The 13,504-nt window shown below is 33.4% G+C and overlaps 1 protein-coding gene across 2 annotated transcripts; it reads right to left on the bottom strand.

Moving 5' to 3' along the window:
• Positions 1–5,021: 5,021 nt before the first annotated feature.
• On the bottom strand, positions 5,022–12,855 carry CSN2 (casein beta). Of its 2 annotated transcripts, XM_074318146.1 has the most exons (9): positions 12,752–12,855; positions 10,652–10,714; positions 9,851–9,877; positions 9,717–9,743; positions 8,612–8,635; positions 8,471–8,515; positions 6,659–7,162; positions 6,041–6,082; positions 5,022–5,302 (listed from the first exon to the last, which is right to left on the bottom strand). In XM_074318146.1, the coding sequence occupies exons 2-8, from the start codon at positions 10,700–10,702 to the stop codon at positions 6,077–6,079; spliced, it is 684 nt and encodes a 227-aa protein (XP_074174247.1). In that variant the 5' UTR covers positions 10,703–10,714; positions 12,752–12,855; the 3' UTR covers positions 5,022–5,302; positions 6,041–6,076. The 2 variants fall into 2 exon arrangements, with proteins under 2 accessions (XP_074174247.1, XP_074174241.1); XM_074318140.1 differs by lacking the exons at positions 5,022–5,302; positions 6,041–6,082 and having other exon boundaries at positions 6,620–7,162.
• Between the last annotated feature and the right edge of the window lie 649 nt (positions 12,856–13,504).

Below are 13,504 nucleotides of genomic sequence, written 5' to 3'. Positions count from 1 at the left end.
AAGCAAATATTAGGAATTTTTCTGACACCATATTTGAAATATCACCTGTAGTAGGTATTATCAACCACCTCATTAAATTTGCAATAATCTATTGTTGTTCTCCAAGAAGTTATTGCAACCATATTATATGCTGATCACTCAGGCAGGAATGCTTGGGGGAACAGAGAGTGCACCTGCAGCCTGAATTCTGCTCTCTCCCAAGACTTGCAGTGAGCTCCTGGCTGCATCTGCAGCCTGTCTCTGCTCTTCCCCCTTCACTCCTTCCCTGTTCACCCCAATTCACCTACCTTTAAATATTCGATGCGAACATCTCTCAGACATGTTTGTGTGTAGTGCAGGGTATCTTTGTTGAATTATAGCTGTTAACTTGTAACTTCAAGGGAAAGATCAAGGGGGATCCCCTTACACCACTGTGTTTCTGTCACCTCAAAAGCAAATGGGGAAATAGAATAATAATATAAATCATTATTTTTGCATCTTTTGGTGTTTAATAGTTACTGAAATTCCCATAGATATGCAAAATTATTACTAAGTTATAGAAGGAAACACAAGAATGATTTCTATTCAGTATTTTTTGGCCACCTTACTCCATACATCAGGGAGATAGTATGGGGATTAGACCAATTTCTAAGTATATCCATTTAAAGTATACAGTCTGAACTGAGGACTTACCATGAATGGTTTAACTATCACTAGACTTAAAAGGAGGAAAACTCTATGGCAACACCAATTATTAATTGACTCAAAGAAATCCCAACATGAACAACAGATTATCATGATATCCTCCACTCCAAGTAATGAGTAGTAAGACACAGAAGGGATCACAGAGTTGGTAAGATCAGACAGTTCCTTTTCTCCAGGTAAATGCCCCAAAACTCATATGTTGAAGACAAGGACTAGGGTTGGTAATATGATGTCATAGTAGAATTCTTTCAACAGAATTTTGACTTTTCCTTTATTCAAAGCATATAGATTCATAAAAAAATTCTTATTTGGAAAGTGGGGGTTTCCAAATAAGCTATCTGATGGTAGCTTGAGCCAGATTTCTGTTCACCAGACATATTCTGTTCACCAAATATTTTTATATTTATATATCAAAATCATCCTGATGAGACTGCAATTAAATTTTTCCTAGGGATATAATGATTATCCTCACACAGAGATCAATTCTGGTTTGATAATTTCTCATGCAATAATTACCCTTCCACTACATCTCTGGAAATTTTAATTCTCACCTTGCTTCAGGAGTTTACCTGCTGTCACTTGGTTTGGTGACATTAGGCTCTTTCCACCTTCACTGGGGTCAGAAATGAAATTTCAAATACGGTGTGCCTCTGACTAGAGTTCTCAGTCAAACATGGGTAGGCAGAACAGACTTTTATAAAAATCTATTCTTCATGGAAAAGATTAAAGGATAGTCATCTATGTTTTGTCTGTAGACATGGGGGAAGTAATGTGTTATTAGAATTAAGCATATTTATCTACAGACATTTTTTAGTGTTTCCCTTTTCATTATGGTTACCAACCTGCCTTATAGAGCCCAACAAGTAACACAAGTGAGTTAAAAAATGAATGCAAAAAAATGTTATTGATAGTGCCCTGAAGAATATATGTGGTCTGACAATTAAGTTCGTGATCTTGTTGCAATGATGTTGCTAACCTTTTTTTTGTTGTTGTTATCAGAGGGATTATTCATAATGAATTTGTACCAATTGGACAAACAGTTAACCAAGTTTACTATTTGGAAGTGCTGAAAAGGCTACATGAAAAAGTTAGATGACCCGGACTTTTAGCCAACAATTCGTGGCTCTTGCATCACAACAATATACCAACTCACTGTCTGTGAGGGAGTTTTTAGCCAGTAAATAAATAACTTATTGGAACTCCCTCACTGCTCACCTGATCTGGCCTGCAATGACTTCTTTCTTTACCCAAAGATAAAGGAAACATTGAAAGGAAGACATTTTGATGACATTCAGGACATCAAGGGTAATATGACAACAGCTCTGATGGCCATTCTAGAAAACGAGTCCCAAATTGCCTTGAAGAGTGGACTAGGCACTGGTGTTGGTGCATAGCTTCCCAAGGGGAGTACTTCAAAGGTGACCATAGTGATATTCAGCAATGAGGTAGTAGCACTTTTCCTAACATGAGTTCATGAATTTAATTGCCAGAACTTTTATATGTCTTTCCCTTCCACTATTGTTTCCAATCTATCTTTGCCATGCAGAAATACATACATCTAGTGTTACCAGATATTGAGACTCATAGGAGGAACTAGAAATATGAGTTGGCGTGTAAAATCTGATTTTTTAATTTGGCCTAATTTCTTAAAATCCAAAACGCACATTCCCCTTCTCATTGTTGGCCAGATTTAGCCTCTAAGACACTAGTCTATAAATTCTGCTGTACATTAAGGAAAGAACTTTCTAGATGTTTTATCCTTACTTCTAGCACATATCAAGGTTGACTCCTGGTGAAGCAAAAGTGAGCAGTGAGAAATTAAGATAACCAATAGCTACAGCAAGCAAAGACACCATGATTTTACCACAAAAAAGAGGCACATTGAGAGTTTCAGGAGTATATGGGAGTTGGGGGTTCTTTAAATCTTTCATGTCTTCCAATATATTTTATTCCCCCCTCCCCAATAATAGGGACTCTACCAAGTTTGTGAATTCCTGTCATTTTCGTGATTATAGATTGAATGTCTTTATCTCCTCTAAATTCATATGTTGAAAGCTTAATCCCAAATGTGATGATATTCAGAGGTGGGGATATTTGGAGGCAATTAGGTCATAAGGGTGGAACCCTCATGAGTATGATAAGTGCCCTTATAATGAAAGATTTGAGAGAAATAATTTCTCTCTCTCTCTCTCTCTCTCTCTCTCTCTCTCTCTCTCTCTCTCTCTCTCTCTGCCATGTGAGTATCTATCAAGAACATGACCATCTGCAAGCCAGCAAGAGGGCCTTCACCAGACATAGAATCTTTTGGCACCTTGACTTTGGACTCCCAGCCTCCAGAACTGTGATAAATAAATATTTGTTGTTTAAGATATTCAGTCTATGATATTTTGTTATGGAAGACTGAAATATTAATTGTGTACTTCAAAAACCAATCTTGGATTTTTTTTTGTTCAAAAACTTAAGCTCTATGGCCATAAGCAGTGAAAGATCCACTAGCATAGGACCACCATAACATATAAGAATTTGATTCTATTCTGTCAGTAATCTCATGGTGCCAAGTGATGTAAATAAGTATTATTTCAAATTAGGCCTCAAAACAAGAAAATAATTTATTAGTTCATGCAACTGAAAATTCAAGAGTAAAGTACAGTTGGATTTGGGAACTTGAAATTGGCCATTAACCCTTTTGATTATCCTTCATGATCACTCCTCTTTGGACTAATTTAATTTGCAGGTGATAGGAAAGATAGTTTGCTCACATCTCAGAGCTTTATGTTCACTCAGGTCCTAATCCCAGAGGAAGTGAGAACACTGCAGCTTCCTTGGTTCATCCATCAATAGAAGCATGCTCATTGGCTCTGCTTGGATCAAGGACATCTCCCTTTGGATAAGGGATTGTGGTATCATGATATTCCTGGACTGAATATATGCTCATTTCTTCATCCAAGAGTCATGAAACTCTTTTTCCTACATTTTAAGACACATAAAATAATTGTAGAAGTTCAAAATTAAATATTTTACATCATTTGAGCTTTCATCATTTTTCAAAAATTTCTTCTTTGGAGACTAATTTTCAATGTTTTCCTATTTGCAAGCTTTGCTTTTAATAATTTCAGTAAAGCAGACATTTTTGTTTCTCTTTGATACTCTACTTGTTAAATAATTTGATCAAAGATTTCCAACTGATTTTTGAACAAAATGTAAACAAAATCGGTATTGCTCAACATATTAACTTGCTAGGGCTGCTACAACAAAGTACCACAACTTGGGTGCTTAAAACAACAGAAATTTCTTCTCTCATAGTCTGGAGGCTAGAAGTCTCAAATCAATTGGTTGATAAGGCCATGTGTCCTCTGAAGCCTCTAGAGATCCTTCCTTGACTCTTTCTAGCTTCTGGTAGCTGCTGGCAAACCTTGGCATCCCTTAATTTGTGGCTGTATCTTGTAATGCATCACCCCAATTTCTGCTTCTGAACATCTTTGCATGAACATCTTTTCTTTGTGTAGATATTTGTCCAAATTTCCCTTTTCTTATAAAGACAACTATCATTGGACTTAAAGCACAGTCTAATCCAGTGTGACCTTATTTTAACTTGATTACATCTACAAGAAGATGGAATCGAGTATACAAATGTAGGAGTTGGTCGAGGGATAATTTATCACAATGAAACAATTATTCTCTAGTCAGAGACAATGAATATCAGTGTCATGTAAGTCAGGTTCTTGGACATTACTGGCTAAAACCACGTATCCCAGCTCATTCTGATTGCGGTACTAGCTCTTGCTGTTCTGATATAAGTGGAATCAATAATGTTGGAACAACAGGGAACACTTATCATGTACTGTGCAGTGCACCTAATCACATTAAAACTTCAATAAAATCCTTTGAATCAACTATTTTATAGATGTGGAAATTGAAGCTCTAAAAGTAATTTTCAAAGCACCACTTAGCTACTATGTTGCAAAGCTGTGAATCAGATTTCACATCTGAAGCTTTTCTCCCTCGGGTGACCTTGAAATTTTACATTTGACGCTTGGTATTTTTGTGAGTGAAAAGCACAGGTGTAATAGTATAACTGGCCAACAAGTGTAAACCATGACTTTCTAGAGTGAACACAACGTGTGAGCACCCTTTTTCCTCCACTTTTTTGATATATTTTAATATTTCATTCAAAGCATTCCATTTAATTTCAATTCTTCCATGATTATTTTTAACAACAGTGATAATCTTAAATTAAAATTAAAGAGGCCAATTAGGTTTGAAAAATTATAATAAAGACAGGAAAACTTAAATATGCATAAAGGATTAATTTATTGAAATGACTGGTTAGGAAACAATAATAATAATAAGCACAATTCCAGAAATAATTTTTATACATATTTTTGATATGGTTATGGTACTTCCAACTCAAAATTGAACTCCTGTGGCATTTGTTGAATTAAAATTTGGACAATAGAGGTTATGATCAAATTCAAATTAAGATGAATGTTACATAATACATATAATAAATAAATAAATACATTTTCAATTTTTCCACTTGGAGTCATTTAAAAATTATTAATTTTGGTAACATGATACAAAGATTGAAAAGATGTCATATTTCCAGTCACAGTCAATTCTGAGGAATAGAAAACAAATATAGAATTAATTATGTTATCTGATATAACTATTAATCTCTCCTCATTTGTAATTTCTATGTGACTAATTCATAACAGGAATTTATTACAAATGTACCATGTTGTGCCCTACCTTGCATATAAATATCTCCTAAAACCAAATAGCAGCTCACTTGGAATTGTTTCAGTGAAATGTCTAGTCTACCATGATCACAAAAATATTTGTATCTTTAGAATTCCAAAGCTACATTTTCTCCCATTTTTAATCCTCACACTTGGCCTAATTAATTTTATTTTGACCCATAAACTGAAGGACAATATGTGAATATTAAATGAGATTAAAAACAATTGAAGCTTATGGAACCTAAGGTATAAATGTGAATGCAAGTTGATTTTTTAAAAAAGCTCAAACATATTTACATGATAGTATAAGAAACTATTTTCAGATTTTCCTAAAAATGATGATAATCAAGCAAAAGGATATAGGCATTTGAAAGCAAACCAATTAAATATTTCAATAGCATATAATTAAAATTAAAATTATTTGAAACACTAACGATATATAACTTCAGGTTAGTAAATAATTGTCAGCTATTTAGATGTCCATGACACATTGATAATAAACAACTTGGTATATTGATGGAGTTTGTTGCTATCTTGGGCTTATCCAGGAGAATGAAATATAAAAAAGTATTAACTATAAACATAATCAGCCTAATCTCCAAACTCCCAAAACTTACCAAAAGTGTGGAGGGAATATTAATTTTGACATCCTCTTAGACCTTTAAAAAAGAAAAAAAAAAAAAGAATAAATAAATACATAATTCACTTTCTGGCAAGAATACTTTTCCTAAAAATTCTATGAGTAATGAAATAAGCCTCTCAATTGTTTGCCTTCACATGTACATATATCAAAAAGAAGATATGAAATCAGGGATGTGGGGCATAGATGTGCACAAGGAAAACTTCAAAGCTCTAGATAATATTAAACCTTCTGTATTCCAAACACAGATTATCAAATTTAATTCTCTCTTTAGTATGCCTTAATCCTCTATTTATATTTGTAACAGACTGATTAAATCAGAATCTCTGAAATAACTTCTTCCCAATACTCTATATAGAAAAATCAGAATAGTTATATCCAAATCTCTGTCAGTGGGCATAGACATTGGAATTTGAGGGGGAAAAAAGTCCTCTAGGTATTCCATTGTGTAGCTAGTGTTGCGAATCAGTGATCTAAACTATGTACACTTGATCCATTCATTATTCATCTATAATTTTATACTGGATTTCTCACTTCTTCTAGTATCATATATGCATCATGAATGAAGCAGCAGAGTTAGTAAATTTGGACTTACTTGTTGTACGTTGTAAACTGGGGTAAGTGGCTGAGTGATAGGATAGAACTGGCGGGCAGGGTCAAGCAGAGGCTCTTGGTACAGGAGGGCTTGGACAGATATATCTCTCTGGGGGTAGGCCATCATTTGCTGGGGAAGAGGCAGGACTTTGGGCTGAGGAAGGGAGAGCAGGGCCTGAGGAGGAAGCATGGGAGTCTGAAGAAGAGGCTGAGGGATCTGGTGCATCACGGACTGGAGCAGAGGCAGAGGAAGGTGTGGATTTTTGAGATCAGTGAGATTTGGGATTTGACGTTCAAAAAATGGCATCACTTTGCGCTTAGGAAAGATGGCCTCCTTAGCTTTGGTGACTTCCATCATCTCAGGCTGAAAGAAAGGCAGCACCACAGCAGGCTGAGCAAGAGGCAGGACATTTTGTGGAAGGATAGCGTAAGGGATGGGCTCAGCGTAAGGATAGACTAGAGGCTGTGGCTGAACAAAGGGCTGAGCTTTATCCTGGCGTTCATCCTGGAACAAAGGAAAAAGAATCTTTGAGTCTATGATACTGCTATAATTGTCATTCATTATAATTATCCTCTTCTTTTTTGATCATAACTGAGTGAGAAGAGAGAAAGAAAATCTTTTAGTTATGTCGGTTAAGAAATTATTTGGGGACATGAGAAGACTAATGAGTTAAATACTCATTGAGGGATTTCTCATTAACTTCCTTCAAAGGTGAACACAGATCAAATGGGAATTTCAAAACTTGTTTCTCTTTTTCTTGAGTTGTCTTCGATAGCTGTAGCCGCATACTCTGGTATTCAACATAATATGTTGAAAATAGACCAAATTGTTTCTGTATAATGAAGGAAGATCTATTTTGAAAGGCTTAGAAAAATAACTCCAAGATTTAATTTTGTTTTAATGAAAAGTAAATATTCATTTGTGGTTTAATTCAAGGAGTTATTCAACACCAGCCAACTTCTAGCACTACTTTCCTTGGTAGAAGGTAGTTATGGTGAGTCTTGAAAGAAGCATCAATTTGTAAATTCAATTTGATTTAGTAAAATATTTGCTGTAAGTTCCAAACAAACCAACCACATGGATAAAACAGGGAAGCTGAAATATTACAATTAGATAAATATGTTAACACACATGTAGTTCAACTAAATAATGAATTTTATGTTGTCTAAGAAAATCTTTATTTTTAAGCAAGCTCTAATACTTAATAACTGTGTGATTTGTCACCCAATTGTGTAGTCGATTGTTCTGTACCTCACTTCTCTCATCTGTGTAATGGAGATTCTTTTATGAACACCATGTACTCATAAACATTAATATAAAACCTACAAAATGTTAATGTAAAATCATTGAATATTTACAGTGTGCTAGCTTAGCAACCGTAGGGGTTTATGAATATTCTCAATTTACAGATGAAGAAACTGAAATACAGAGAAACTTGGGGCCAAGGTATGCAGCTAATAACTGATAAAATTAGGATTGGTACCATATTGCCTTCCTATTCTTTCATTAGCATATCCATCCTGAGAATAGAGGGATCCTAGTTCCCAACCTGGAGATGTTTCTAGTAGTGTGCATTTATGGAAAACACATACACCATTAGTAAAGTGGGAAAATCAGTAATCATTCTTAAGTTTATTCTATACTCTGCAAGTTGATTATGAGTTTAAAAAATGTATTTATGTCTTGAAAATATATTTACTTAATGAAACTGGCTTTTATTTTATTAATATTCTTTAAACTGAGCATACACATATTTTGTATGTATTCTATTTTATAATAATTTTAGAAATATACTCATCATGAATAAATTACCTCTCTTTGCTGCTGTTTCTCTTGTTCAGACTTCTCATGTTTCTGCTAAAAAGCAAATCACATAACAGGGAATGTTATCATCTGTAAAAATTAAATGTAGGAAATTTTGAAAATATGAACACTTATATATGAGGATTTTACCTTATTGATGTGTGTAATAGATTCCTTCAGAAAAATAAAAATAAAATTAGATTAAGTTTTAATGAATGATTTTTATTTGTTAATAGGAATCAGAAAATGAAAGCATTTAACAGGTTAATGTGGACACATTGTTTGATAATGTCATTAAAAACAGGATAATTACTGTAACTTATATGTTTCACTATTCTTTTTAAGCCTATTGTATTAAAGAAATATAGCTGAATGCAGTCAAGATAGAAAAGGAAATTAGTGAATACAGTACAAAATGAATCATTTAAGAGATGCTGATTTTTCTCTATCACTGTTTCCTTTCTATGATAACAAATAACCTCTAATACCCCATCTGATTCTAAAAGAATAATATTTATTAATAATACATTATAGTAACCATTGATAAATTCTGTTAATTATTCTTAATTCATGTGTTATGTTTAGACTTTAAATGAATTATAAGAACTAAATACCTTCCTAAGGACCTGATGATACCCTTATGAAGAGACAAAATATACCAATACACCATTTTAACAGGAGATGACAGGCTCTCCACCAAAAAAGCGGTGCAAGGGTAAATATCTATCTGAGACTCCCAGGCAGATATAGGACTACAAATAAATCTTACTGCCTCTTATTTGCTGAAGTGACTATTGTAATTATGAAATGTGCCTATTTGTATGTCTGCCACCCACTATATTGCCAGCTCTTTTCTGTGGGCATCTGCGTTTCAGTTTGTACCACAGCTCCTAGTTAATATCTGATCCACAGAAGGCACTCAAATGTCAAAACAATGAATGGCATCAGCATAGAGAGAGCTCAAGACAAAAAATGGACTGCACAATTCATTTAAAGACAGTGTGTGTGTGGGGGTGGGGGGAGGTGCGTGCATCGACACAATTTCAAATAGCAAGCCAACTTAGAAGGTTCTTGAATACTGAATTCTGACAACATTTATTCCATCCTTAAACATATAATGGAAGTCTACCCCAGAATTCATATGTCAGAACTAGCTGCATTGACTTAAATGCCCTAAAGTAACTCAATAGAAAGATTGTACAGCTTTTTACTGTTCAGAATTTGGGAAATTGCCTCAGAATGAACATTGTCTTACCTCACTGCTTGAAAGGTTTTCTACAGTCTGTAAAGAACAACAACAACAAAAAATCAACCACTGGCTTCTCCTAGATCATCAAAGAATTTATTATTTTATGGTTGAAAAATTTTCTCTGAATAAAAATATCTTACCTCACTGGATACACTGAATTCAACATTCTGTAAAGAAAAACAAAAACAAAAACAGAAAAACACCATTTTGGTTTCCATAGCTAGCTCATTAGTAAACATTTTTCCTACTTACTTGTTACTTTTTTTATGCAGAGCTATCTCTTTCATAAATTTAAGAAATATATTTTTTATTTATGTTATTTATGTTAATGTCTTTTGTTAGAGCCTTTAACAGGAATTGTTTTTATGTCTTTTATATTTGGTAACTCTAATGGTATATTTTATTTTTACCTGAATGATGAACAATTTTTTTATGGGTTATTTTAATTTGTATTAAATAGTTTTTATTATGATTAAAAATATGTTTATGATTATGATTATGGTCTGATATTCTATCCTCTGGATGTCTTTGGATAGACACAGGTAAGATTTGGCCTCATGCCTTAGGGTAAGAGGTATATAAGTTTCATCACGAGAATAAGATATATTTATCTAGGCTGCACATTCACGCAATTGTACTTGTGCAATATTACTTTTAATTTGTTGTTTTTGTCTTCATATTTGTTTCTTCTTGTTCTGTCTGTTGCTTATTGATTTGTTCATTTTTCCATTAGGAACCAGTGGCACAGGTATAGAAAGCATTTAGCCCAGTTTTGTGTCTCTATAGGACACTGTTGAAATACTGGGTGAATATAAATGATGTTCTTCGAATTAAAAAAAAAAAGTTGTTAAAATTCTGCTTTATTTGTACACTTAAAATGTTAGATCTCTACACGTGGACAGATAGTCCACTATATGTTAAATATATAGAGATTGTCTTACCTCCCTAGCAAGAGCAAGGGCCACCAGACAGGCGAGGATGAGGACCTTCATGGCTATCAAGTCCTGTGAATGGGAAAATGAGGGAATGGTAATATAGTGGTCAATCTAATATATTTTTTATTTAGGCAGGGCTACTTTTAAAGAATCCAAAGATAATGTAAAATTAAAATGTCTGCATTTTAGAAGAAAACACTAATAGGAGTTTACCATATAACCAAGGTCAAAATCTACTATGGCTCTTTACTCTTACATATCAATTTCATACTTCACTGGCCCACATTCAGATTTTTTCAGTTATCAACCCTACCCCATCTCACATTTTTTCATCTCATTCACTGTACTATGAGGTTTTGGTTTTTTTAAAAGCCAGAAAGAAATTATAAATATTTATAGAAAGCTTTATCAATTGATTCATTTATTCAAAAGTGAATATTTACTTAACACCCTTTATTGCCAGATACTGTCTAGGTGCTAGGATTATAGCGGAGAACAAAATATTAAGGCATCAGCCCTGGTGAGTCCTCAGTTCTATAAGAACGAGATTGATCAAAGGAAATGTATACATAGAAGAAGATCCTACTTTACTTTTACCTTTCTGTTACAGTTTCCATGATTATTTGGTTTAAACATATCTCTTTATTTCCAATAAGACAGATTATTATTTGAGCATTTCTCTTATTTGCTCCATTTATCCAGATGCTTTTGTGAACCGATTTGTTTGTTCTTTTATTTTTCTCTATTTGTACCCACTACACAGTCTTCATCTGCACACACATAATGATGTCTCTTCTCTTTGTGCCATATAACTTTAGAGACCATACACGATGGCTCTTCTTTTCTCTCTGAGGTCTTAATGATTTACCAAAGGATCAGGTTCTCTGGCCCAGTCCCCACTCCAGGCTACCACTTCTTGTAGCATAATATAAAATATATGTTAACAGTTTTGACCAAAAGGTACCAAATGGTTCATTTTTTTAAATTCCTATAATGTTTATGTCCCCAATATCTCGTGACATACAATCTTTAATCCCAAATTTTTAAACTAAATTTTTGAACTCAAAATATTTCATGAAAAAAAGTCCCTAATTCACCTGCAAAATGTTCTTTCCAATATTTGAAAGCTGAAAATAATTTTCTTTATCAGGGAAGAAATATATTTTTCTAGATTTTTCTCATGGGTGCTATATAATTCTTTATTAATTTTACTTTGCTTAACACCTCTATAAATTTCAAAGTAATTTTTCATTGTCAGGTTTAAAAGAAGACTATGTTACACTATTAGACATTATAATGGGTAGGAAAGATTCTATTGTATTTCCTATGTTTTACAATTAGCATTTTATATATCAATTGTAAAGCCAGAACTATGTTATTGACTAATATATTCTAAGGTACTCTTCCTTTCAAATCTTTTTCCTTTGTTTTTTTTTTCCAAGTCATCCTGTCTCTTCTAGAATATTTTTACACAGCAAAATACTTTGTTTCTTTTTAACTTAATTCTGTATTGCGTGTTCATTTTAATATTATTTTGAAATATTATATATCAAACAATAAAGTGAGATGTTGCATTTTGTAAACAAATTTGATGAATATCTTCTTTTTCTAAGGAAAATTACTCATAAACAGTTCAAGTAGTGTAGTGCCTGTACCCAAACAACTCCCACAATTTCTTAACTCAATATGCTACCTCGATAAGCTACCTTGGATAAAGCTTTCCCAATAATTATTCATATCCCATAGAATAATTTAACATATTTGCTTTTATGATCATGGTATATTTAATTAAATTGGAAGATATTTAATTCAGGAAATTGATCTTTTAATATAGCCTGTTAACTAGCCTTGTACTTAAAAATACTGTAACCGCTATTACTACATTTTCTTAGATTCATAAAGCTTATGTGGTCATTATAATTTTTACCAAATATTTATAGACACTTCTACTTCTTTAAATCTAAGTGTTGAAAATAATGTGAGCGCTACTTTAATTACCCTTATTACAAAAACTATACTGAAGCAAATATTTTCTTCAGATATCTCAACTAAGTTTTAAATAAACCTATAGAAGGGATACATCAAATTTATATCTGAAATTCTTACCTTTTATCCAAAGTGGAGGACAAGAAGTGATGGAGGAGCTAAGTGGATGATGGTCTGTCCACTTCTGTGGCTGTTTATATACTGTATTTGATGACATGCTAATTTTGTGGTTTGAAATAAAATCAATAGTGAGTTTCAATTCCAAGAAGTTCACATGGTTAGAAAATGATTTCTGCCTAATATCTGTACCCAGAATTTCTGGGGAAAATTTTAACAAGGGAGCAATTCACATCTGATAAAGGAAATCTGTCCAGGAAACACAACTGTCTAATAACTAAAGACAATTACTGGAGGACACTGACAATCTGGCCCTGTCCCCAAGTTATTGAGGACACAATTAGGTATCTTATGCTCTGGTGGGCCCTCAAGATCTGTTGTGTGAGAATTCTATCTGAGATATGCAGGAGCTTTTCACCAAGCAATTTCATGTTAACTAAGCTGTTGTTAGTGTTTTATGCTGCAACAGAGAAACTGACAACATAAGTCCATGACAGCTTAGTCATGGAAGCCAAATGGCTTAGTTCTCAGGACGGTTTCATTTGGGAACAATAAATCATTTACTTAGAACCAATATTTTGTACATGAGAGGAACAACGTTCTTCTGAAATGGATCATCTCAGAAAAGGTATCTGGATGTCTGGTATAGGGAAAACCCTTGGTAAATCTATTATAAAACTTTTGCTAGATGTCATGGAGACTTAGTTGCCTGATAAATATTGGTTACCTATTTCTCTTTCAAGCATAATATTATAC

The sequence above is a fragment of the Rhinolophus sinicus genome, linkage group LG02 (assembly GCF_036562045.2).
Source record: "Rhinolophus sinicus isolate RSC01 linkage group LG02, ASM3656204v1, whole genome shotgun sequence".
Lineage (NCBI taxonomy): Eukaryota > Metazoa > Chordata > Mammalia > Chiroptera > Rhinolophidae > Rhinolophus > Rhinolophus sinicus.
Note: the sequence above shows the minus strand (reverse complement) of the source record. Positions and strands in the feature narration are given on the sequence as shown.

Coding starts and splice junctions, on each gene's coding strand:
- CSN2 (XM_074318140.1), bottom strand. CDS start 10,702: ATGAAGGTCCTCATCCTCGCCTGTCTGGTGGCCCTTGCTCTTGCTAGG. Junction 8,516..8,611: donor CTATTACACACATCAATAAG/GTAAAATCCTCA, acceptor TTTGCTTTTTAG/CAGAAACATGAGAAGTCTGA. Junction 7,163..8,470: donor AGAAACAGCAGCAAAGAGAG/GTAATTTATTCA, acceptor CCTTTGTTCCAG/GATGAACGCCAGGATAAAGC.